Genomic DNA, 26,531 nt, shown 5'->3' on the forward strand with positions numbered 1-26,531 from the left:
GATTTCAGTGGAGAGAGGAGAGGCAGAATATGGGAATAGAGCTAATCATTTCATTTCCTGTTGGGAACCCTTGAAAAATAGCTAGTATATGGAATTTTTCTGAACAGTCAGTTTCTTTTTAGGAATGCCATTTTTCTGTACCTATAAGAATATATTTCAGGAATATCTAGAATGGTAAAGTGGAATAGTAGAGTATTTTTTATATCTGGAGCAATAAAGTGTTTTCCTTCCTCAAATCTCACTTTTCTGCATGAAAATTATGATACTAACATAAAGAACCATAATATTAAATTAGAGAATTTTTAGACCTTAAATGGTTCTCAGAAATTATCTTGTCCAGATTTAGCAAATGTGAAATCTAAGGAGTGATTTGAGGAAGTTTCAAAAGGCTTACCTAAAAAACATCTTTTCTGCTTCACGTATTCTAAGTGGTTTTTCCCCACTTGAATGCTTCTTGGCCTCACTTGTGCTCCAGAATCAATAGCTCAACTTCAAGGCAAAGCATCCATGTTTCCCATTTCCACCTTGACCACTGGTCAACCCCAACAACAAGTTCCAAGAGGCTCATTGACCAGTTGTTTCAATTTACTATAATCTTGAACTTACATTAAAGGAGATTTTTAGCACCCAAGGGACACATTGCTGGCTTCTTCTTTTAATCTGCAGCATCCATGAGCTACTTCCCAACACTATATTGTTGTAATTTTTCTGCCTTAGTTAATTTGTCCCAAACTCTCGAACTTGAGACAGTGACAGGATACTTATTTGTCCTGAGAGCAGATGAAACCCCAAAACCTTTGGTTAAAGTAGGTGTGGCATCATGAAGTAGTAGAAAAGTACTGAATTGGGACTCAAGAGTCGTATAATAAATGACTTTCATTCTCCATTTAAGGAGGACACCCAGTCTAGCCATTTCCTACCAAGCTACATGCCTCTGGACTTTTCCATCATTCCTAGGAAATATCTTCATCCTAGAAAATAATTTCAGCCCTGAAATTCATACCTTGGATATACCCTCTGTTGTGAGGGTTTATTTAGTAATTAATTAAGTATTAAGGTTGGACCTAGCAGGAAGGGCTGGAGCATTCCAAGATGGAATGAAGGAGCAGGAAGTTGCTTGTGCTCTGAGAGAGACTCCATTAGTGGTTGGCACAAACTGTTGCTAGCCCTGGGAGATCTCAGAGTTAAGGACACCCTGCATCCTGATTCCCTGGGATCCTGAGTGGTGGTGGCTTTCAACAAGTGGACAAGACCTGCAGAGCTGCACCAAGTGGAGGAGGGGTTTGGATCTGGTAGACAGCATCTCAAGCACACTCTCTCTACTTGGGTACCTTGGCTTTTGGCATCCTGTGATCATCTTTGGATTACCGTGAGAACCCCAAAGCCACCCTCAGTCCCTTTAACTGTGCTGGTCAAACCTGGCTGGAACCAGATTTGAAGCAGCCTTCCCAGTGACTCCAGAACTGCTCCTTTGAACCCTGCCTGGCCTAGGTCAATTAGAATTAGAGTAGAGAAGTCCTCCCCTTGCCCTGTGGTTTTGCCCTTTAGGGTTTTAAGTGTAGAATCCCCTATCCCACCTTTATTAGTAAATCATAAATAAATTAAAACTGTTAAAACCCTTTACCTTGCCCACTGGTTCCAAAGACCCTGGCCTAGGGTGAGCAGAGTGACAGTTGGGGCTAACTGCCATTCTTGATTCTTGGTCTCCCTATCCTGTCTGGTCCTGTCTCTCCTTCAACCCAGTGTGTGTACCCATAAACCATTAGGACACATTTACATCCCTGGGGCCCCACTCTTTTTACAGTTTGTCACTCCCAGATGGGTGGGTAAGAGAGACAGACAGGAAGTGTACTCTTGGGCTACTGGAATCACACAGGAAAGTTAGAGGGGTTTGGACATTCTATGAGGGAGCTCAGCCATTGGATGTGAGCTGAAAGTTCTCAACCAGTGGTGAGCTGCTCAGAGCTTCTCAGCCCCAGGTCATTCATAAAATCTCTGTGGGTAGGCAAAATACTATTAGACCTGGAGTAACCCCAGAGAAAGGGATTTGTACCAATTTTTTTTTGTTCTCTGTTGTTTGTACTTGATTGAAATTGTACTTGTGATTGTTTTATTAATTGTTATCAGTCAGGAATTGTGGCTAATAATAACACTGATTTTGTGTATGGCTGGTCAGTTTGGGCAATGATGGGAACAATGTTATTTGAAGATTGGATTGATTATGTCCTTTTGACACTGTGGAAAGGAGTTTTGGCTCTCCCTTACCTGTGGTTCAAAATCATATCCAGGTATTTTAGGGGGATGATGGATGTTGAAATAGCACAACCTACTTTAACCATTAATATCCTGGATTTGTTATCTCATATGCCAATTCTGATCCTTACTGGTTATTTTGTGTATAAGTTGAGGTGGATGTTCTTTCATATTATGTATTGTTTTAAGATCATTGTGACCTGGTATTTTAGGGATTCTGAAACTAAGCAGATGTTAAGATTATTGCAGATAAAACCAAATAATTTGGAATTATACATGCACACTGGTAGTGTTTCTGGTCAACCTCTTGGTCCTCTTAGTACTGGCAATATGGCTGAATTTTCAAACGGGTATTCTGGCAAAAGTGTTACATCTAAGGCTGAGTTGGAACAGCAGGCACAGAGCAAGGATGAAAACCCTATTAATCTTTTTCCCCTTTGTGATCTTCCAATCGTACGTGACGATGGCATTTTCCATGTGAAGCAACATACGAGGTTTAGATCTGAGGATGTGGAAAATTTAAAGAAAAAGATCCCAAACTTCCACGATGACTCTGGGAAATTTGTTAAGATTTTTAAGGCATTTATAAAAGCCCATGACCCAGACTTTGAAGATTGCTAGTATGTGTTGGGTGAGATCTTGTCACATCATGATAGGGCTAAGTTTGTTGAAGAATCCAGGAACACAGAGGGGATGACACCATGGCCAGTAGACTGGGAGGAACTGGACCTCAATTCAGGTCCAATATACCGAATGTTAAAACAAGGAGAAAGTCACTAATAAAAATCATGGAGAAAAATTCACATCGTCCAAATTCATGGTCTAAATTTGAGAAAATCAGGCAGACAGCACAAGAGACCCCAGCAACATTTCTGGATAGGATAATTGAGGCAGCCAAGATATATTTAAATATGAACATATTTCACACCTTTGCTTCTGAAGCCATCATGCCTCCCTAAATGGGGTTATATTCTTCCTATCCTCTTTTCAGTTTTTTTTATGTATTATCTTTCTCATCAAAATGTAAGCTCCTCAGGGGCAGAAACTGTCTTTTTGCTTCTATTTATGTTCCCAGCATTTAGCACAGTGCTTGGCACTGAAATATTTGTTGACCAATTGCTACCTCACTTTTCTCATATGGAAAATGAGAGGGTTGGATCCCCAAGTTTTTTCCACCTTGGAGGAAAAAATGATTATAATACCAAGATAAAGGATAATACCAAGATAAAGCTAACTTCTTTATTGTCTTTTTTTAAAACAAAGCTCAAATCTTAATTGTGGGTAAAAGAGGTAATTCTTGGATTTGTTGATTCTAGAGGTAAAGGGATCTTTAAAGATATCTAGTCTCACTACTTCACTGTACAGATGGGGAAGGCCCAGAAAGCGACTCACCTAAGATGTTACAACAATTTAATAACGGCCAGTAAAACCTAGAATTCAAGTTTCTTGCATTCCTGTTGAGTGCTTTTTTTCCATCGCATAAAATTGTCTCATATTTAAATCATCATTTGGATTTCTGATTTTTCAAGCCAAATGTTAGGCACAATGATTATAGCATCTAAAGGTACAATTGATAGTAATCATTTTTAATTTTCTTTTTCAGCTTGACATATGGTCAAAGTCCAACTATCAGGTGTTCCAAAAGGTAAGTTTTGCATTTTGTTTCTTGCTTAAGAATTTTGAGAGACTTTGAAGGCTTTGCTATTTGAATTTAGATGTTTAATAAGCGCCTTAGTAATAATAATAACAAGCATTGATATACCTTTTACTATGTGTCAGGTACTATGTTAAGTGGTTTAAAATGATCTCATTTGATCCTCACAACATCCCTGAGAGGTAAGTACTACTAATATCCCTACTTTACAGTTGGGGAAACTGAGGCAGGCAGTGGTTAAAGTTATTTGCCTAGAGTCACACAGGTGATAAATATCTGAGGTCAAATTTGAACTTATGTCTTCCTAACTCCAAACCCAGTGCTCTGTGCCACCTATAGATTCTTATGTGTGACAGTCAAAATAGTGTTTATTTCAATACACATTTATTTCATGCCTTCTAAGTGTAAAGTTCACTCCAAAACAGCCAGTGATCGATCTCCTTAATTACCAGATACAATGACCTTTTCTTAGTCATCATTCTTCTTGCCCTTTTGGTAGCATTGAACACTGCTAACCACCCTCTCTTTCTGGATATTCTCTTCTCTTTGGGTTTTTGGGACAGTTCTCTCTTTCAGTTTTCCTGACTGGCTGCTTCTTTTCAGTATTCTTTCCTATATCATTATAATTGTTCCACCCCCTGCCAATGTCCCTCATGGCTCTGCCCAAGCCACCTTCTATTTCTCTATACCCTCTCTGCCAGTTCATCAACTCCCATCAGTTCAAATTATACTCTCAATGCAGGTGATGTATTATATGCAAAGCACTCTACTAGGTACTAAGTTAGCAGGTATTTATTAAGCACTGGCTATGTGCCAAGATTTGTTTTAGCCAGTGGGTGTTCTAGTATGGAGAATAAAACAAACCCTACTCCTTGTGAGCTTCCATTCCTTTGGGGAGGGAGTGGGGTACAGTATAATAAGTTAATATGAAATGAGCATAAAGTTAGTAAATACAAATAAACTGTGATATTGTAAATTTGGGGGTCTTAATATTGAGATCCATGATATAAACTCCCTGTGGACGTTTAGGGGACTTGAAAACTACATTTTCCATGATTCCTCTTGTGTAATACAGGTGGGCAGGAAGTGTGATTACGTAGACAGAGGTACAAAGTCTCAGAACTTGATTGTGACGCTCTCTTTCCTAGGAAGCAGCCAAGGGGAAGGTATGACAGGCCATTTGAATTAAATCTTAGCAGGCATGTGGTTCTTTTTAATTATCAATATGGCTGTTAATAAACTCATAATATTTTTAATTATATCCTTCTATATTAATTATATTTGTAACAAAACACACACACACACATACACACACACACACACACATACAGAGAAGCATTCTCACAAAATAGTTAAATAGAAGGTAGTTTTGGAGGGATCCCATTAGCTATTGGGGGAAGTCCTCAAATAGAAGATGTTGCCTATGGGAAAAGAGAGACTCCCTGGGGAGTTCATTCCACCTGTGGGGGATAGCCAGTCCAAAGGCATAGAGGTAGAAATAATAGTATTACGTATAAACAACCCAAAGAAGAAAGGTTCAGTTGGATTGCAGAGTGATAGAATTGTTGTAAATGTCCAATGACACTGGGAAAATAGTTGTAGACTTCTGGATCACATGAGCAAAAAAAAATGGAGAACTAAACATTTTGTCTCATGCCCTGGACCTCTCAGATGAATCCAAAACTAATTCAAAATTATGCATCAAAAATAAATTAATGGGGGGCAGCTGGGTAGCTCAGTGGATTGAGAGCCAGGCCTAGAGACGGGAGGTCCTAGGTTCAAATCTGACTTCAGACACTTCCCAGCTGTGTGACCCTGGGCAAGTCACTTGACCCTCATTGCCTACCTTTACCACTCTTCTGCCTTGGAGCCAGTACATACTATTGACTCCAAGATGGAAGGTAAGGGCTTTAAAAAATTAATTAATTGATGTCAACTCTCCCCATAGTCTAGAATCCAAAAGAAGGTTAAAAATAATGAATTGATGCTCACTGATCCTGTACTTATTCAGGACCTCTCCCCTCCACCCACCACTTCCCATGTTACTGGCAGCAAGGTGCACTTGCAGAACCAAAGACTTGGGTTTTTAACAAAACCCTGCTCCTCAGCCCCCCCCCACCGATTTCTGGTACTGAAAAGACCCTGGCTCCAGGCTATAGAAGTTTGTTCCTTGATAGAAGGAACAAAAGCCTGCTAGGGACCTCAACAACCAGGTAACCCACCTGCCATTCAGCAGATTGCCCTGTAGCAGCAATGCTAGACAGCTCCAAAAACTGTTGGTGTTGGCCCAGAGAACCAAGGAACAGAGGGATGTGGAGTAGGACACTGTTGTTGGGGAAGGAGGATGGACTATGCAGTACTCAATCAAGCCTGAAGGAAAGTACTCAGCAGCCTTTGGGAGCCAGTTCTATCCACCCAGAAAACACTTGAGGCAGAGAAAATTGTGAATTCTCCAACATGGGAGAAGGCTAACACTCTATGAGACCCTAGTGCACTAGGAAACTACCATTAGATGAGAGGGAGTCGGGAAGCAAAATAGTAGTAGAATATAAGGGAGTGGGGTAGCCTGAAATTACCAAAGATCTCAGGAAGAAGAAAACTCAAAGACCTTGAATATAAGCAGATAAATCAACAGGGAAAATATTGAACAACAGAGAAAATATGGCCTCTAGGTCAAATGAGTTCAGTCATCTATGAATAAAAAATGCAAAACAAAGGAAAACATTCCAAGTCTTGATGAGAAGGAGGAACCTGTGGCATATGAAAAAAATGTGGAACCACAATACACAGTTCCCGAGTGGTTCAAAAGAGAAATGAGAATTGTGAAAGCAGAATTGTGCAGCGAAAATAAAGGAAAGAATAGAAAAACCAGAATCTGCATTAATTGGCAAACCTTACCAAAGAAACAACAGTAAAATGGGGAATATAAATACATAGGAGTAAAGGACAATCTAGAAGCAGAAATGCAAAAAACAATAACATTAAAAGAAAATATGCTTGCTATTCAGGCAAAACATTGATCTTAAAGATGGAATATTTAGAGATGATCTGAGGATCATAGGTCTCCCAAACACCTAACACCTTAATGAAAGAAGTAGTAGAAGAGAGCTGCCCAGAACTTCTGACTTTGGAAATGAAATGCCAATTGAAAGAATCTACAAATCACCTCCAGAAAAAAAGACCCAAGGCTACAAACTCCAAGGCACATAGTAGTTAAATTTAATAATTCAATTTGCAAACAAGTTCTGCAAGTGATCAGGAGAAAGACCTTCAAATATGAAGGAAAAGAAATTCAAATAATACAAGACTCTTCTGCACCCACTGAAAAACATAGGAAGGAATGGAATAATGTATTCCAAAGAGCAGTAGAGCTCAGGCTGCAGCCTAGGATGACCTATACTGCAAAACTGAGCTTAACTATTCAGGGGAAAAGATGGACATTGAATAATAAAAAGGCCCTTGAAACATTTTTAGAAAAAAAAACTAGAACTGAAAAGATTTGCTTCTCTGACTCTCCAAACAACAGAAATGTAGGAACAGTGAATAAAGGAAACAACCAAGGACTGCAACAACAGAGTTGTTGCAAAGAGATCATCAGTAAAAAACTTCTTTCTAAATGTACACAAGGAGACAGGAGTGACAGCAGAAATTTAGTAGAGGTAACAGTGAAGAAACAGATAAGGGGAATTACAGACAGAATCTGGCAACACTAGAAATGATTTTGAATGGGGTGATGAGGCTACTTTATAATATGGAAGAGTACATGAAAGGTGAGGGAATTGGGGGTGGAGATAGAGAAGAATGTGTGGCATGACAAAGCCAAATCAAGGACTCACAGTAAGATAAAGGAGACCTTTTTGGTCTCAGAAAGAGAAGAGCCTACACAAAGAATTGGAAATCAAGGAGATATTCATCACTTGAGGAATGACTGGACAAGGAATGACTGATCGTAATGGAGTACTATTGTGCTATGGGAAACAACAAGGAGAGTTGTTTCAGAAAGCCATAGCAAGACCTATATGAACTGATGCAAAGTGAATTGAAAAGAACCAGGAGATCTTTGTATGCAGTAACAGCAATATTATAATGATCAACTATGAAAGATTTGGCTACTCTGATCAATACAACAATCCAAGGTAATTCCAAAGGACTCACAATGAAAAATGCTATCCACCTTCACAGAGAGAATTGATGAACTCTGAGTGCAAACCAAAATATAATTATTCTCACTTTATTTTTCTTGCTTTTCAAAAAAATATATGTTTTACATGATTTCTCATATGTATCATTGTTTGCCTTCTCAGTACATAGGAGAAGGGATGGGATGGAGGAAAAGAATTTGGAACTCTAAAATTTAAAAAGAAAAGACTGTTCAGAGTAAATATTTTTCTTTCTTAAAGAGAAGAGTCTATAGGAGAGTAGGTAGGGAGAAGAAAGGAAGGAAAGAAGTAAGGAAGAAAGGATGGATTGAAATGAGGAGGGAAGGAAAGAGACCCTACTTGGGAGGCATAAGGTGCTTCATTGCTGAATGGTTCTATAGGTGAAGATTATAGGTCTATAAAGTGAGATATGGATGCCTAACTATGGCCTGTGGGATTTAGTGCTTGAAAAGTCTACTCATCCTTCATCAGGATGGGGGACGAGAACCTTTAGGGGCAGCTGGCATCTGGAGAGTGGAAGAACATGGACCCAGGGAGGATATTTTGAGACATATGTAGACCCCAAAAAGTGGAAGGGTAAAAGATCAGCAGTGAGCAGCATAATCAGGAGTGTGAAAGGGACAATGTTTTCTCTCCTGCTAGCATTGCTCTGGGAGCAAGATTCGGTGGGGAAAAAAGCAATCCATGAGATAAGCTCTACAAGGCAGTGGCAGAAATTTCCTCAATGGGAAAGCCAAGAATGGATACCTTGGAAGTTTTGAGAGAACATAAGGTATAGAGAAGACCAGATAGTTATAGGGGTCATGAATCAGAGAATGAGGGGGATGAAAGGGAGTGAAAGAAATCCCTTCTGGAAAGAGATACAAAAAATAAAAAATTTAAAACTAATGGACAGGACCAGTTGAAGAGCAAGAAAGGAAGAAGGATTCTACTTACTAAGAGGAAAAGAGAAGGGAAGAATTACATAACCATGATTTTTCAAGAGAGAAAAAGGAACTAATAAACAAAACTCCAAAGGGAAAGGGTAACAAACAAGAGGGGATTAGAGGTGAGTAGAAGAGAGCCAGTGGGAACAGACCCACTTAAAAAAAAATTAAGGTAAAGTAACTAAATGGCATAGTATTGTGTTTATAGCAAAAAGGAGTGGGGGTGGGGATCACACCTTTTTTTAAAAAACCAACATTAGAGACAGATGGAGGAAAATATAAACCTGACTTTCATAACTTTAAATGTGAATGGATTAAACAATTCAAAAAATGAAAAAAATAGTGACAAATTAGCTAAGAAGCGAAACTGTACAGTCTGCTGTTTTACAAGAAATACATTTTAAAAACAAAGACATACAAAGAAAACTGAGAGGATAAAGTTTATTGTGCATCAAGTGAATCCAAAAACACAGGAGATACAATCATACTTTCTGACAAAGCAAAAACAAGCATTCAAAAAATAAAAAGGAAACTATGTGATGCTGAAAGTATCCAAATGGTATAGGGCTTTAAAAGGTAAACAGTGGAGTTTATATTTTAGCCTAGAGGCAAAAAAAAAAAAAAGCCACTGGAGTTGGCCAAGTAAAGGAGTCACATGATAAGATCTGCACTTAAGGAAAATTACTTTGGCATCAGTGTGTAGGATTCTTTGTATTGGTGAGAGACTGGAGTCAGGAAGGCCAAGTAATCTAGGTCAGTGATGTTAAACTTAAATAGAAATAGGAGCCACTAAACTATATGTAAAGATACCTGAAGGCCACATATTGATTGAATTTCAAAATGTAACATTATCTATTTTTGTTGTATTTGTATTTAACTTGTTAAATATCTCCGTATTATATTTTAATCTGCTTCAAGCTACACTTGGGAGTATTGTGGGCCATGTGCAGCCTGTGGGTCCTCATGTTTGACATCTCTGATGGAATGAGCTATTATGAGGGCCAGAACTAAGATGGCAGCTTTGTGAGTAGAGAAATCATTGGATGTGAGAGAACTTTTAAAGGTAGAAATGACAAGATTTGGCAACTGATTGGATAAGCAGAGTAAGAGGAAGTAAGGATAATTCTAAGATATGAACCTGAGACTCTAGAGATACGAAACTAAAAAATGATTCTGTCCCTGACATAAAGAATATTAAGCACATAATAGACACTATATCACTTAGTGAGTTCATTAATTTTCCTGGATTGTATTATCATCTCTATGAAGATGGCTCCCAAATCTACTTATCCAGTCCTAATCTCTCTCTTGAGCTGCATTCTCACCCCACCAGCAGCCTATTGAACATTTCCAGCTGGATATTCTATAATTAACTCAACATGTCTAAACAACATTATCTTTCCTCCAAAAAAATAAACTCTCTTCCTAACTTCCTGTTTCTTTTGGCAGTCCCAGTATTCTTCATATCACCCAGGTTTAAAGTTATCTATTAGAAATTTCCAACTGGACATTCCAATAGGTATCTCAAATTCAACATGCCTAAGAGTATTGATTATCTTTTCCCCAAAAACCCAACCATGTTCCTAGCTGTCCTATTTCTTTTGAGGGCACCACCATTTTCTAGTCACCTGAGTTCAGAAACTCAGACTCATCTTCAATTCTTCATTTTCTCTTACCCTACATTCCCATTCAGTTGCCAAGTTTTGTGATCTTTACCTCCCCAGCATGTCATTAATATCTGCTTCGCAGCTGAATTCTAAGAACCATAGGCCTTTTCTGTCTGACTATCTTTTTTATTTGTACCCTTCAGTGCTTTGCACATAGTAAGAGCTTAATGAATGTTTTTTTTTCATTCAGTCATGCCTTGCATCATCTTCTTTACTCATATGGCCACCAACTTAATTCAGGCTTTCCTCGCTGTTTGCCCAGGTTACTCTAACCTGCTCATTCTCTCTGCCTCTGGTTCCACTGTTCTCCACTGTTCTCTACTGTTCTCTAGTTCATCCTCCACAAAATTGCCAAAATGGTATTCATAAAGTACATCTAACTCTCATTACCATGTTAATGCCTATAGGATAAAATACAAACTCCTCTCTTTGGCATTTAAAACCTTTCACAGTCTGACACCAGGCTACATTTCCAGGCTTATCACACAATGCTCCCTTTTTTATATATTCTGCATTCTAAACTGAACTACTTGCTATTCCTCCTATAATGTACTCCCTCTTCACCTCTACCTCAAAGAATGGCTAGCTCAATTCAAAATGAGCATGTGAAGCCTTTTCTTATCCTTCTCTTTTTCAAAATTAATTTTCCTTTCTTACATTTTGTATTTATTTATCTCTCTATTTGTTCCTCTTGCTCCATTCCATAAAATAGAAACTCCTTGAGGGTATTGACTGTTTAGTTTATTTCTTTGTATCCTGAATACTTAATTATGTATGGAGCATGCTGGGCGCTTAATAAATGCTTCAGAATTAATTAACAGAGTAAGCTAAGCATTTTCTATGCTCATATGGTCTGAGAGCTTTTCCCATACCCCTGCCTAGGTAGCCTGAAAGAATCCTGGTTTCCATTTCCCCCTTCCTCCTAGAAGAGTTTGTACCCATTCAGTAACCTTTTGCCCAGCTATTCATTATCCACAACCCCAACAATAGTATTTGGAGCCAGTTTCTCCATACTAATTAAGAGGGAGCATATTTCCCCCTTTTTCTAACAGATCCTTGACAAAGTTTGCTTTTCTTTCACAATGCAAATGATAGTTGACATAATTTATAACTAAAAACGCTCCTAACAAAGGTGTTTGGTTACAATCAAGTAATGTGGACTATCTGAAGATATTAGGTACCAAAAGAATATTTTTAGCTTAATCAATAGTAGTGATAGAGTTACACCGAATATCAACATTTTATCATTAGTGATTCCTCTTATGACCAAAGGTAACACAATTGGCATAGGCAAGAAACAGAGCAAAGCTAAATGAGGAGAAGGAGACAGTCATAACCATGACCAGGACCTCTTTGCCACCACATCCTCACCAGTGGAGATAACCAGTCATATAATGAAGACAATAGATTCCTTACCTTCTAGTTTTAGAAAACCATGGTATAATCTAAGTTGATGTTTATTGCAGTGAGCCAAATGCTTAATCTTAACCTCCTTATCTACGTGGCCATTCCTTTGGGAGAAATTCACTTGTTTAGCTTGCACAGATTCTTGGCCTTAGATACACAGTTCTTCCTAGCAGCCCTGTCTTGTAATTGCCTCCCAAGTAGTTTGTCAAAAACATCCTAAGGAATGGAAACTCTGCTCATTATCTGTTGCTCCCTTTGTTTTAATTGTTAGGGACATTAAAGCAGAGTCCTTTTTCTTTTTTAACTGGGCCTACAACTTTTGTCCTCTGTAGTGTTGCAATTAATTGCTAGCTTCTAGTTCACAAAAAGCAGATGATCATTTCACTCATGGCAGTTAAGCAACGTGGACCAATAACCAAGTATTTTAATAATGGTCCAATTTTCATGCAAATACCCTTTGCTCAAGAACATCAATGCCTTTACTTCCATTTTTTAAAAATGCTCTACCTTGTGAGCATTTCTTAATGCAAGATGGAAGCAGTTTATTAGAAAGTCATAAAATATAAAGCATAGATTTGGTTAGAATATGTTCTATTTTTGTTTCATTCATCCTAAAAATAACCTATTACACACTTTGTCTAAAAGTTGTTTATAAGCTCGAAATGAATTAGAGTTTAAGATTAGAAGTCCATTTGAAGGGATTATGGGGTTCCTCTTGTTTACTTGCTGGCAATTTAAATAACAGATTGGAAACTGAAACACAAAAGGCAAAAATGTGTGGAGATAAGAGAACTGGAGTATCTCATCTGATAGTGTATTTGTGCATAGACACTAAAAGTGCCAAACTCCCCCTCTGTATTCCACATATAACTTAAAATAAAATAATTTGACCTCTAATATTAGACTCAGCAAGATAAAAAGGTCAGCCATTTGGGCATAGGTTATAGTATGTTTGTATATTTGTGTCAAAGGCAGATACCATTGAAGTACTTTTTTTTTCTTTTGAGACAGGTAAGAATTAGTACGTTAAAGAATCCTCTTTTCTCTAGTGAAATATTTCCTTTTCTGTATCAAGTAGATAAGAACATAATGGAAAGTAATATAGTACAGAATTAACCTTAATAATTCTTTACCAATAAAGCTTTGAACTAATTATTGCCATGGAAAAGGCTTGGATTCTATAATGCAGTTTATTTTCATATAACACAGTGTATTCTTTTTGAAGTTGTTTGTATAGTAGTAAAGTAGATAACAATGAGGAAATAATGTAGAAGTGGCTGTAATATCTTTAATAGTCACTATCTTAATGAATGTTATTAGAAATGGCTAATGGTTAGAAGTTGTAATTTCTCACTGTTTGCCATCAGAGACTAGAAGCGCAACCAGCCAACCACCCCTGAACCTTCTACTTTCTATTAAAAACTAGATCACAGCTAGGAAGTGTCCAAGGCAGCCACCTTACTCTTGTATCAAGGAATATTTCTTTTCTCTTCCACCTGGATAATACTGTTTTATAATGTAATGGTACTGTCTGTAATAGTGCTCTCCTGCTAGTTAATCCAAATATTTCCTTTCAGGCTTTCATCTTTTTTTTTTCCCCCTGCCCACTTAATTATAGTAATTTGTAGTAAGCTCAGTTATCAACATTACTCAGGAAGGTGCTACGTTATCCTTGATATAAAGGGGATCCATGGTTGTATAACTATGAACATACTTACGTTTGAACAAGAAAATGGTTCCCAAATTTCCTAATAGCTAGTAGGAGATACTGTAATTCTCTACCTCCACCAAGCTGGGAATATTACTAGCAGCAATAGCTTCTGCATTGCTTTGGTGTTAAAAACCCCTAGGGCTTCCTTCCTTTGGTTCTCATTATGTGGTTGCAATTACTATGTGTTGCATGTGTTTTCCTGCCCACAAATAGTAGCAGTAGCCACCACAGAAAGGGTCCAGCATGCTAAGAAGGCAGGAAGCCCTTCGAGGTCTTTTCCTTCAATGTGACAGTGAAGGACAGGACAGTTGCCTGGCAAAGCCAGCCCAGGTTCCTAAACTCCTTTTAATGCCAAAAGAATTGCATCAAGGGCTGATAAAACAAGTACACACCTGTCAGAATCTCCCAGGCCTGTGGTCTGTGTCAGAGAGATAGGGACCAGAATCTTGTGATCCTCTAGTTAACCCTGACAAATAAAGCTAAATTTCCTCTTCCTTTTGATTTCAAACTTTGACACCATCCCCAAGCCTTTGCTGCCCTTATTAGACCCCTTACCTAAGTGTGTCTAAGTGGATTAGGACTGGGGACAGCTCTCAGTGGACCCATTACTGCTAACAGGTCTCATCATTTACTGTGGTCCCCTGGGGCCTTCTTGAACTTCGTCCTGGGGTGAAGAAGCTTTTTATAGCCAGCATAGCTACAGCAGGGTGGATTCAGAGAATGGAACTCCAAAATAAGGGGAGGGGTGGGGGGACTATCTGAAAGGGCAAGAACACAAAAGAGTCACGAATGGTTTTAGTGTGTTCATATTTTTCTGACATTTAAACTCTGCAGGTGCAGTGACTGTTTTGATCTTTAACCCTCTCATTTCAACCCAGTATGAATTTTTATACAGTAACTTAGGAAGAATGAGAGTGAATCTAGAGCTCCTGCCTGTGTTAAATCTTGGCAGGGTGTCTCAAGAAAAGAGGCAAGGTGTGTAGAGCGCCGGGTAGCCAGGCACAGAACTGAAAGACGGGATCATAAGGATCAGCACATACTTCTCTTAGCATTTTTTTTTTTTACTTAGAAGTAAAGAAGAAAAATAAAATAGCCTTTGGATCATCTAGTTCTTTGTGTGGCAACAAATCAGCCATCTTCCTGGCAGTGTTGTGCTGGGGAAGGCATCTAGCTTATCCTTAGACATGTCACTCCTCTTCTGGACCTCATTTTATCCCCTATAAGATTCAAGTTGTGAAATAGATGGTAGCATTTTACAAAAATAAAACAAAAACATCAAGTGGCACCCCACCCAAATCCAAGCAAAGAATAAATTCCAAATGGGCCAGACAGATCAAAAGATGTGCTAGCTCCTTTAAGCTTTGATATTCCATGATCCTTAGTGGCTGATCTATGATTAACTGTTTAGTGGAGACAGCTATAGCTATAGACTGTTTTGCTCACTCACCATTGCTGGTAAACCTCCTTATCTAGCCCTCTAGCTGGGTCTTGGCTTTAAAGTTGCCTGCATTTTACCCAAGTGTGTTTAGAGAGATACCGCTCCATACCAAGCAAGCACTTACTGCAACTAGTATACCTGACATACTGAAAGTTTGCTTGGTCGTTTGTAGTTGATCACTGTTAGGATAAAGTGTCTAAGTAAGAATTAAATATTCCTAAATGGGATGATTCTGCCCTCCCACATAAGGGGACCATGCCAGCATGGCTGTGTCATCCCTCTAGTCTCAAAGAGCTAGTACACCATCTCTGGACATAGAGATGTGTGTGCTCAATGTGCAGTTTTTTGGGGCAGTGAAAATGCTTAACAAATATTAAGGGATAATTATACTCAGACTTTCCTTCTACCAGCTCTATGTCTTCCTTTTTAAGAAGCCACTTGGAAAAAACCATACATGAAGAGTTTTAAAAGACTAGAAAGTAGGCCCTATGTGTCAATACTCAGACTTTATAGCAAATCACAGTTCTGTTTTATTTAACAACCTATTTATACAAAAGCATTATTATACAGTTCCCCCGAATCTTGCCAGAAAGAACCTAGTGAGGAACCTTAATCTGAGTGAGGATAGCTTCCACAAAGCAATGGGACTTTCTGTTGTTTCTAGGGAAGATAGTTATGTGTCATTAATGGTCATATTTGCATTTGTTTACCAGGCATTGAATTCTTGCTTTATATGTTCAGTGTTTCTGGATTGTTGTGATTTTGCACCCCGTGAGGCCCAGGGAGTGATCAGCCTAATATATGAAAATGTATTCTTGTCAATAATCTCTGAATAAGTGACCATGCAGATGAATGCATGCAAGAGACAAATATTGGGGTATTGATGGCATTTGGTGAAAGAGAAAAGATGGGCATTTCCAGGGTCATCCTGAATGAAGGTCAGCCCCTCCCTGGGCCTTTGGTTTGTCTTTGTCAGATAAGCTGGGTAAGCAGAACGTATAAATAGTGAGCCTTGTTAAACTTTAGCTCTGGGGGCCTTTGCAGCTGATTGCTGCCAAGTAGGATCAGTATGCTGCTGCCCAGACAGTTGAAATGGTTCAGCTTGTCTTTTTTTTTTTTTTTTTTTTTTTTTTTTATTTTAAACCCTTAACTTCTGTGTATTGACTTATAGGTGGAAGATTGGTAAGGGTAGGCAATGGGGGTCAAGTGTCAGCTTGTCTTTTATTAGACACATTTAGTTATACTTTTTAAAATTTTTTTTTACCAATTACATGTAATAACAAATTTCCACACAAGTTTTCCTAAGTTATATGATCGAACTTATCTCCCTCCCTTCCCTTTCCATCCCCCTCCTGGTGCTGGCAGACTATTCGATCTGGGTTATACATGTACTATTAGATATACTTCTAAAAGCCCTCTCCCCTTCCCTGTTAACCCCCCCCCCTTCCCACTTCCCAACTACTTTAAGCCTCTAAAACCAGAAAAGGATTAATCAGCGATTGATTCTTAACACCCACCCTACCCACCCTCTGCCAGTGGTTTGGGTTTTGTTTTTTTCCTTCTGTTTTTGATGCCTCTCTTTTACCTGCAATCCCTTTCCTCTCCCAGGCTCCCTTAGGAGTCAGAGGGTTTTATCAGACCATGAGGTATTTGGCTGTTCCTACCCTTACTAAAACATAATGGAATTGCCCTTGGTGAAGACTACTTGAGTCCCATCCTGCTTTCTCTTTTAAAGGCTTTATGAATTGCCTTGAAAGTGGTTTGTGGGTTTCTGGCATTAGAAAAGTAACAAAGTAGTAATTTTTCATCTCTATAGCATCTTTCTTCTTAAAGACTTATGTAAGACTATGTAAACCTCCAAGACAGGAATGGTGACCTGTTCTGTGGTTGAGGAATGGGAAAATAGCAGCCCCTCTGAAGAAATAAGCAGAAAAAGAGCCTAGGCCAGAGAAACTGTAGCAAATCCTATGGTCACCATGAGGAGATAGGCCATAGCTCTGAAATTCTCACTCTAAGTCTGTTTAGTATTCAATTTGGCTATTATTCTAGTGCTGACTCACTGCATGAATTTAGACTGCAGGTCATAGAATTCTCTAGCTTAAAGAGATTTTACAATTCTGTTCCAACTCCCTCGTTTTATAGATGGAGAAACTGAGGCCCAGGAATGACTTCCCTATGTTCATATGACTAATTAAAGGCAGAGCTGAGATTGAAACTCAGGTCTCCAAGGTTGCAATCTAGGGCTCTCTCTCCCCTAACATCAGTCACACTGCTTTCCTTCTGAGCAGCTGGACTGTACATATTCTCACCCTTATGGTCTGCATGCTTGTCTCCTTATTTTCCTGAGAACTTTAATATATCTTTAGATGTTCTCTGACGATGAGGATATTCCTACTGAAAATAATATTACCAAATGAGCACAGAACAATTTGGGTGTCCCCACCTTTTTTATTTTCTTGGTACCCTACAGTTTAATCTGGCATTGTACCAATAGAAAATGGTTCTAAATAGCACACACCTTTTTTTTATTATTTGCGTTTATCACCATAACTCTTTAATTCCCCAAGAACCTTTGTGGGGTTCCTCATGCCTCTGTACAAAGCCAATCCTAAATAAAATTGTAAAATTGAGTGAATATTTGTCTTCCCCAAAATCTAGCTTTGTTCTGCTTTTCCTCCCCCTTCTCCCTTCACCTCCCCCCAAGTGAGGGCTACTCTCCCTGGCCTATTTCCTAGGATTCTGACCTTTCTTGATCTCCCTAACATCAAAACTGTCTCATGTCCCAATCTCTCTCCTAGATGACTAACAGTTAGTTCAATAAATTAATCTGTTCATATGAGGCAAGTAGATTCTCATTAGGAGCTTCCTGGAGATAAAATAATTTAGCCAAAAGAAGTGACTATGATTGGGTTCCAGGAATGACCAGCATGATGTCAGATCAATTAGGCAACAAGGCCTTTGAGCACCTTTTCACTTATTCTACATAGCCAGTCAATAAGCTCATAAGAGTGAGACTTGAAAGGGTCTTTAGAGATCTCTTCCCTACCCAGGATCACACAGAATTTGAATCCCAGGACTCTGACCCCAGGTTCATGCTTGTTAAAAAAAATTTTTTTAAGATACTTTATTTTCTCAATTTTATGTAGTAACAGTTTTCAACCCCAAAATTATAGGATCCAAATTGTCTTCCTCCTTCTCTTCCCTTCCCCTCCCAGGGATGGCAAACAATTTGATCTGCATTACACTTGTGCAAAGCATACTTCCATATTTTTCATTGTTGTAAGAGAATGCTCATATAAAACCAAAATCCCAAAATAAAAACAAATGAACTAAAGTGAAAAATAGTATGTTTGGATCTTCATCTGACTCCATCAGTTGTTTCTCTAGAGCAGGGGTCATTAACCTTTTTGACTGTGAGAGCCATAAACGCCACATTTTTTAAAATGTAATTTCGTGAGAGCCGTACAGTGCTCACAGTACGTGCTTCTGTAACAGTGCCTGAAAAAAAATTGACTTTATGGCTCCTGCAGAAAGAGCCATATCTGGCCCTCAAAAGAGCCAGATATGGCTCAAGAGCCATACGTTGCCAACCCCTGCTCCAGAGCATTCTTTATCATAGGTCCCTCAGAATTGTCTCAGATCACTGTATTGCTGAGAATAATCTTTCACAGTTGATTGTTGTGTAATATTTCTGTTACTGTATACTGTGTTCTCCCAGTTCTAGTTATTTCATTCTGCATCAGTTCATGTAGGTCTTTCCAGTTTTTCCTGAAATCATCCTGTTCATTGTTTCTTATAGCATAATAGTATTCCATCACCATCATAAACTACAATTTGTTGGACAATAATGGACTTCTCAATTTCTAATTTTTTGCCACCACAAAAGGAACTGCTGTAAATATATTTTTTATACAAGAAGGTCCTTTCCCCTTTTTTGTGATCTTTTTGGGATATAGACCTAGTAGTAGTATTACAGGATCAGAGAGTATACATAGTTTTATTGCCCTTTGGACATAGTTCCAAATTGTCTTCCAGAATGATTAGATCAGTTCACAACTCCACCAACAATACATTAGTGTCCCAGGTTTGCCACATCACCTCCATTTATCCCTTTCCTTAAATGTCTATTGGCCAATTTGATATGTGTGAGTTGTTTTAATTTGCATTTCTCTAATCAAGAGGGATTTAGAACATTTTTTCATATGATTATTGATAGCTTTGATTTCTTCATCTGAAAACTGCTTGTGTTCTTATCGTTTGACCATTTGTCAAATGGGAATGTTCATGCTCTTTACACTGCATTTTGCTGACCTCTTTTTCAGCCTAAAAACAGTATCTCTGTTCCTTTCTCTCTCTTTTTTTTTTTTTTTTAACATTTCCACACCAACAGAAAGTTGCATCTTTGGGGCCCTATCTGATAGCATTTTTTTTTTTTTAATGAAGGTGGATAAATTACAAGTCCTTTAGAGCCATTGCAAACTGCTCCTTCATCAAGCAAAAGAGGCAATATTGATTTTTTTGAAGTAATCCCTACCCCCACAGGCTTAGATGTTTCCAAGCTTAGGCCTTCTAGGCTTGCTTAACCTGTGAGTAAAAATCTAGGAAATAGATTAGAGTCTAGATATGCATGTAAAAAAAAAAAAAGTTCCTTGTTTCTATTCTACCATACTTTTAACCCTATTTGGAAAGAGGCCTGTCTGTCCTCTTTTTTCATCTCATTCTAAAAACATCACTTTCATATTCAACTAGTGAATTTTTGAAATAACTTTGTTTTTCAGAACCAGAAAGACAGAGACTTTATACTTCTGGGATTGTCAGTATAAGAAGATAGTCTGTAAAGTCTGCTTTAGCAGTAACATTTTTTTTTTTAACTCTTACTTTCTTCCTTAGTAACAACCCTAAGACAAAAGAACAAGAGCTAGGCAATTAGGGTTAAGTGACTTTCCTAAGGTCACACAGCTAGGAAGTGTCTGAGGCCAGATTTGGACCCAGGACCTCCTGTCTCTAGGCCTGACTCTCTTTCTCCTGTGCCACTGAGCTGCCCCTTACACTAACATTCTCTCAAATAATCTTCCTATTAAGAGTATGTGTCTCAGAGCAATGTGAATAGGAGGGATTATTTCCATTTTGAACACTTGGTCTCTTGGAACTCCAGGAACTCTTTTTCTCCAGGATCATCAGCGAGTCAAAGAGATGGAATCAACAAGAGCCCAAGATCTGAATGAAGATAAAAGGCTTGAGTTAGAGTCCTTGCTCTCCCACTTTAATGCCAGAGAAGCAACATGACAGAGTGGATAGAGACCTGGCCTCAGAGACAGGATGATCTGGATTCAAGGCCTGCCTCTGACACATACTGGTTCATAACCCTGGATGAGTCACTTAAGTTCTCATTGCCCTAGGCAACTCTCTAAGATTCTAAGTTACAGATTGGCAGCGCAAGCTACATGGATACCCATTTCTCCATCTTTAGTTCCTCACCCTGATGGAAATCAACAGGTCTAGTCAAAAAGAATAATAATGGTTATGATAGCAGATATTTATGCAGTAATAAAAAGGCATCTCCTTTTGTTCATACAGCAACCCTGTGAGTTAGATAGTACAGCTATTTTTATCTCTATATTATAAATTATAAATTATAAATACTGAAGCTCATAGATTAACTTAACCAAAGTCACACAACTAGCAAGTCTTGCAAATGAGATGGAAAGCCAGATTTTCAACACTCTTTCTGTTGTACTACCAAAGTTTTGTACCATAGGCCAATCAATACATACTTACTCCCCATTTCTACTATATTCTTACTTCCTTTGTGGCTGTAGGCAAATCACTTTACCTTGTTATCTCTTGGTGTCTTCATCTCTAAATTGGAATTGAACTAGATGACATCTGAAGGCCCTTCTACTTCAAATCCTATGATTCCTTAAATGAATGTATGAATGAATAAGCCAGTGAACAAACATTTATAGGTACTATGCCAAGTACTGGGGACACAAATATAAAAGTGAGATAGTTCTTGCCCTCAGGAGCTTACATTCTGAAAGAAGGGGAACAAAACAAGTGGGGTATTAGAGCTGGGGAAGAGAGTCCTGGTGTAGAGAGTCCCAAGAATGGGGAGTGAATTATCATACCCATTCTAGAAGTATTTGTAGCATTGACTTGATCATTTCCCATAGCAAGAGATGGGGTGCAAGAGGTAGGATGGGGGAAATCCTTTGCAAGAGTGGGATGATCTTTAAACTTTTAGAGCAACCCTAAATCCCTAGGTTGCATTAAAGGAAGGACTCTTAAGTTAATTTTTTATTTCTCTAAATGAGGGACCAGCTTATGATTGAAACTGATAGCAAATGTTTGACCTTGATGCCTACTAGCTACAGTTAGAGCTCATGAAATCCATTGAAATGGTAGTAGCATACAGATTTCCTACACAAAGAACAATACTATGTCAATAACGTCCATGGTTCACATCAGAGTTCTCTGAGCTATTTATAACCTACTATCCACACACACAAAAAAAAAAAAAAAAAAAAACTCACAAAAACTATAGCAGTCAGAAGGCATAGGACCCTCAGAAATATAGAAAATATCAACATCAGAACAGCAGATGGGGGTCCCAGAGTAGAGGCAAGAACCCAACTACTCCACTTACCTTCCTGGGTCCTGTTCTTTTTTTTTTTTTTTTTTAGAGGGCTTTCAAATTTATTTAGAAGGCAAGTCATTAAGCATTTTCCAACAAGAGTGTCATGATTCTATGTTAAGGATGAAGACATTTTCATTAAATAAAATGTTATCCAATTTCTGAAACTTTAACCAAAATGTATTTGGTAACAGCCAATTTGTATAACCCACCAGATCTACTTTTCTCCTGGAAAAAGGAACCCAAGCCTGAAAATTAATGATACATATAGCAAAAGCATAGTTTTGAATTCGAAATATACATACTTGGTCACTTATTTTTATACAAACAGCAAATTATTTTTAGAAAAAAAAGTTTGTCTCATCTTATAAAAATGATCAAATACATTTTCTCAAAGGACTGGGTCCTGTTCTTTTTAAAGAAAAAATAGTCTCCTTTTTACTAGGCAAAGGATAGAAGTGGAGATTAAGGAAACAGGAGTTTCCCCTAAGGTTTGTATAAGGATAAACTAGTACGAATAAGTCTGTTTAGACTAAAGTAAGTACCTTCTTCATACCTTCTTGGTCTGATGTGCTTGTTAGGGCCTGAGAATCCTTAAGGCCACTCCATATTCCTCCAGTCCTCAATGAGAAAGTAGATAAATACAGTGAAGATACCTATGCTTTTGCATTCAGGCTGGTGCTTAGTGTGTCTGTCACCGGTGCTATGGAAAGCCCACCAGCCTGGGTCCTCTTCTACTACTGAGGAGCTTTATGACTTTGAGCACTTGTGCACTTCCCTTGTCTGAGTTTCCTCACTTGTAAAATGAGAGGACTGGAAGGGAAGGGAAGGATTTGGAAGCTCTCAGATTCCAAATGAATGTAAAAGCAGTGTAGAAGAAAGAACAGATCATCAATTCAATTTTTATTAAGAATGCCATATGCAAAGGGATATGAGAAAGATTGTGGAGATAGAAACAAAAGAACTTGGTAACCAATTTATTATAGGGAGTGAGAACAAAAGAAAAGTCAACTGACTCCCAAGTTTTTGAGGTTGAATGCTTAGGTGATTGGTAGAACAATAAAGAAGAGGCAAGTATGAAGGTCTTTGTAATGTAGGGGAGATTCTTCCACCATCTCCTTATTTACCTGTGGCTGATCCCCAAAGCAAATTAGAAAAGGGTGAGAGAATACCTAGTTTCCCTTGAATTCAAATCATTTGACCCAGATAAACCATACCCAGATACATGTGTTTTTTCTTTTTCTTTTCTTTTGTAATTTTTGAAAAATGAACATTTAGGGGGCAGCTGGGTAGCTCAGTGAATTGAGAACCAGGCCTAGAGATGGGAGGTCCTAGGACCTAGGAACCTACAAGGTCCTAGGTTCAAATCCAGCTTCAGACACTTCCTAGCTGGGTGACCTTGGGCAAGTCACTTGATCCCCATTGCCTACCCTTACCACTCTTCCGCCTTGGAGCCAATACACAGTATTGACTCCAAGATGGAAAGTAAGGGTTTAAAAAAAATGAATATTTAATTTTTCTCCTTCCCATCTCCCCCCAATTTAAAAGAAAAAATAAAAGCCAACCTTTGTAACAAATATACATCATCAAGCAGAACAGACATAGTCCATATCCAAAAATATATGTCTCATTCTACCTATTGAGTCTATCACGTCTCAGGAGATGAGTAGCATAGCTCATCATGAGTCTTATGACATTACATTGCTTTGATCAAAGATCTTAAGTTTTTCAAAGTTGTCTTTAATAGTGTTATAATATAAATTATTCACCTGGTTCTATTCACATTATTCTATATCAGTTTATACAGATCTTCCCAGGTTTCTCTTAACCCCATCCCTTTCATCATTCCTTATAGTGCAATAGTATCTCATTACATTCATAAATCTTATTTTGCCATTCTCTAATTAATGGGTACCACCCTTAATTTCTAGTTCTTTGACACCATCAAGAGTACTATAAATATTTTTGTACATGTAGGTCCTTTTTCTCCTTTATCTAGTAGACATATCACTGAATCACTGGATATGCACATTTTAGTCACTTTAGGGGGATTGTTTCAAATTGTTTTCCAGAATGTGAACCATTAGTTGTTAGTAATATTCAAAAGGTCATGGAGATAAGTGCAGATGTCTCAGTTCCCCCCTCCCCCAACCCTACCTTCCCCCCAAAAAAGGAAGAAGCAGCAAAATTGTCAACATAGTATAGGCCAATCATCTTGAATTTTAGAGCAGATATTTAAAAGAGATTTAAATGGAGGAATTCTAGAGCAGATATTTAAAGAGATGGTGACTATCAAAAAGGGGACAGGAATTACAAAGAGCAGGGTTCACTTCCTTCTGAACTGATCACAACAAACTAACCTTATTGCCTTTTTGGACAAGATTACTAAATTCAGGCCAATGCTGTAGGTGGCTTATCTACATATTAACGAAATATTTGATGAATATCTCAATCTGTTTTTGTGGGAAAAGGCTAGACCATAGAGCAACTAAATAGATTCATAACTGGTTGAATGGCTATATTTAAAAAAATAGTCATTAATGGTTTAGTGTCATCTTGGCAGAAGCAGAGGAGTACCTTGGAAATCTTTCCTCGACCTTATACTGTTTAACATTTTTATCAGTAATGTGGATATGGATGTATAGCTTACTTGCCAAATCTGGGAATGACATAAAGCTGGAAAGGATAGCTAATATACTAGATAAGAGTCAAGATAAAAAAAATCTTGACAATCTTGACAGATGAGTGCCTCCAGGTGGACTCTAACAAGATGACATTTGATAAAGTTAAATGTAAAGTTCTACTCTTGGGTACAAAAAATCAACTTCCCAAATACAAAATGAAAAAGACATGTTTAGGCAGCAGTTTGCCTGGAAAAAGAATTGGGAAAGATTTAATGGACTACAAACAATGTGTCGATAGTGTGATGTGGTAGCCAAAAAGCTATGATAGAACTGCATTAAGAGAGGTGTAGCTTCCAGGAATAAGACAGGAAATGATGTCTCTGTATTCCTGCCATATCCAGGCACCATCTAGAGTATTGTGTTCAGTTCTAGGCACCACAGTTCAAAAAGAACGTTGATAAGCTGGAGAGTGTCCAAGGATGTTGAAAGAGTCTTGAGCTCATGTCATGAGGATTGGTTAAAGAAATTAGGAATGTTAATCTCTTGGCTTTCCACCTCTCCCTTTGTCCTACCTTACAAAACCCTACTGTCTACACGGTCTCTAATCCTCTGACCTCTCAGTTCTTTCCCAGGTCATTCCTCTGCACTAGCCACTCCCTTTCCTCCCATCTTCACCCCATCCAAATTGAAGGGGCGGTGGGTTTTATTTTAATACTAGTATTCTACCAATGATGCTCGGTAACTGCAAATCTTGAAATGTCTCTCCCTGAAGAATCAGTATTATAAGTAGCAGGAGCAGCTAGTGGCTCAGGGGACAGAGAACCAGACCTGGAAACTGGAGGTCCTGGGTTCAAATGTGGCCTCAGACACTTCCTAGTTGTATGATCCTGGGCAAGTCACTTAACCCCATTACCCAGCTCTTCCTTACCACTCTTCTGCCTTGGAACCCTTACTAGTATTGATTCTAAGACAAGGTGAGGGTTTATATAGATATACACACATATGTATATACATATATGCATATTTTAAAGGCACAGAAAGTCACATAGCAACACATATGTGGACCATAGCTGTGTGACTAGCAATAGCTTGTGCTTCAGAAGTGGCAGAAAAGAAGGCAGCCCATTCATCCAGCAAGTGCAAAGAAGAATAGACAGCCAGCTTGAGCAGTGCAGGGGTTTCCACTAAAGAAGAAAAGAAACAGGAAAGCTTTCAGAATTTTGGACTAACTCTCCATGAAGGGTTTATGGAAGGAGGTGGATAAGGACTGCACAGTATAGGGAGATATATAGTATCACCAGAAAACATACTTATATCTTTGAGATCATGGGATCTTTGTTGTAACAACAAATATTCTCTGTAATATTCTCTGTTCTCTGTCTACATGTGAAAAACAAGAGAGATTTCATATAAACTAGCTTGACTACTAGGAAAGAGCACATTCTGTAATTCCAAAGAACACTGATGCAAAAACTGTACACTGATGCATAAAAGCTAGCCCAGGGCTGTGTGACTGGGAGAAGCAACCGAACCTCTCTGAACTCCAATTTCCATGAGTGTAAAACTAGGATAATATTATTCATACTATCTCTCTCATAGAGTTGTTGTAAGGAAAGCGATTTCTATGCCATAAAGCATTATGTAAATGTGAATGGTGATTAAGCCATGTATATAAATAAGTAAAAATCCAAATAGAATGTGATAAGTGCAAAGGAGAGGTTCAGGCAGTGCCAAGAAAAATGTTTTGTTATTTGCAAGGTTGCGTGTCAGAAAAGAAGTGTGCTTGTTCAGAATTCTGGATCCCATTCTAAATACATCTCATAGTTGCTATCTGCCCCAGGGCTGAGAGTAGGCATTTTCTGCACACCCACCCCAATTTAGGAACTGCACAGTGTTTTGCTTTTTAAAAATGACAACAGCTGGTGGCTGCCATTATGAGGCATCCTCTTTATTCCTCCTTTCTCCCTGACTTTTGCACAATTGACTTGTGTGTCCTCCCTCTCTTTTGTTTTCCTGAACATTGGAATTGAGGAAAACTATCAGGTCTGGGGAGTGGC

At 38.4% G+C, this 26,531-nt stretch overlaps 1 protein-coding gene across 2 annotated transcripts in view; it reads left to right on the plus strand.

Annotated features, from left to right (window-relative positions):
- MED27 (mediator complex subunit 27) overlaps window positions 1-26,531 on the plus strand; it is a 269,247-nt gene that overhangs the window by 236,095 nt on the left and 6,621 nt on the right. For both annotated transcript variants that reach the window (XM_044663962.1, XM_044663963.1), the window contains one exon: window positions 3,857-3,898. In XM_044663962.1, the coding sequence (XP_044519897.1) occupies window positions 3,857-3,898 (42 nt within the window). The remainder of the gene's footprint in view (window positions 1-3,856; window positions 3,899-26,531) is intronic.

The sequence above is a fragment of the Gracilinanus agilis genome, chromosome 2 (genome assembly GCF_016433145.1).
Source record: "Gracilinanus agilis isolate LMUSP501 chromosome 2, AgileGrace, whole genome shotgun sequence".
Taxonomy (NCBI): domain Eukaryota; kingdom Metazoa; phylum Chordata; class Mammalia; order Didelphimorphia; family Didelphidae; genus Gracilinanus; species Gracilinanus agilis.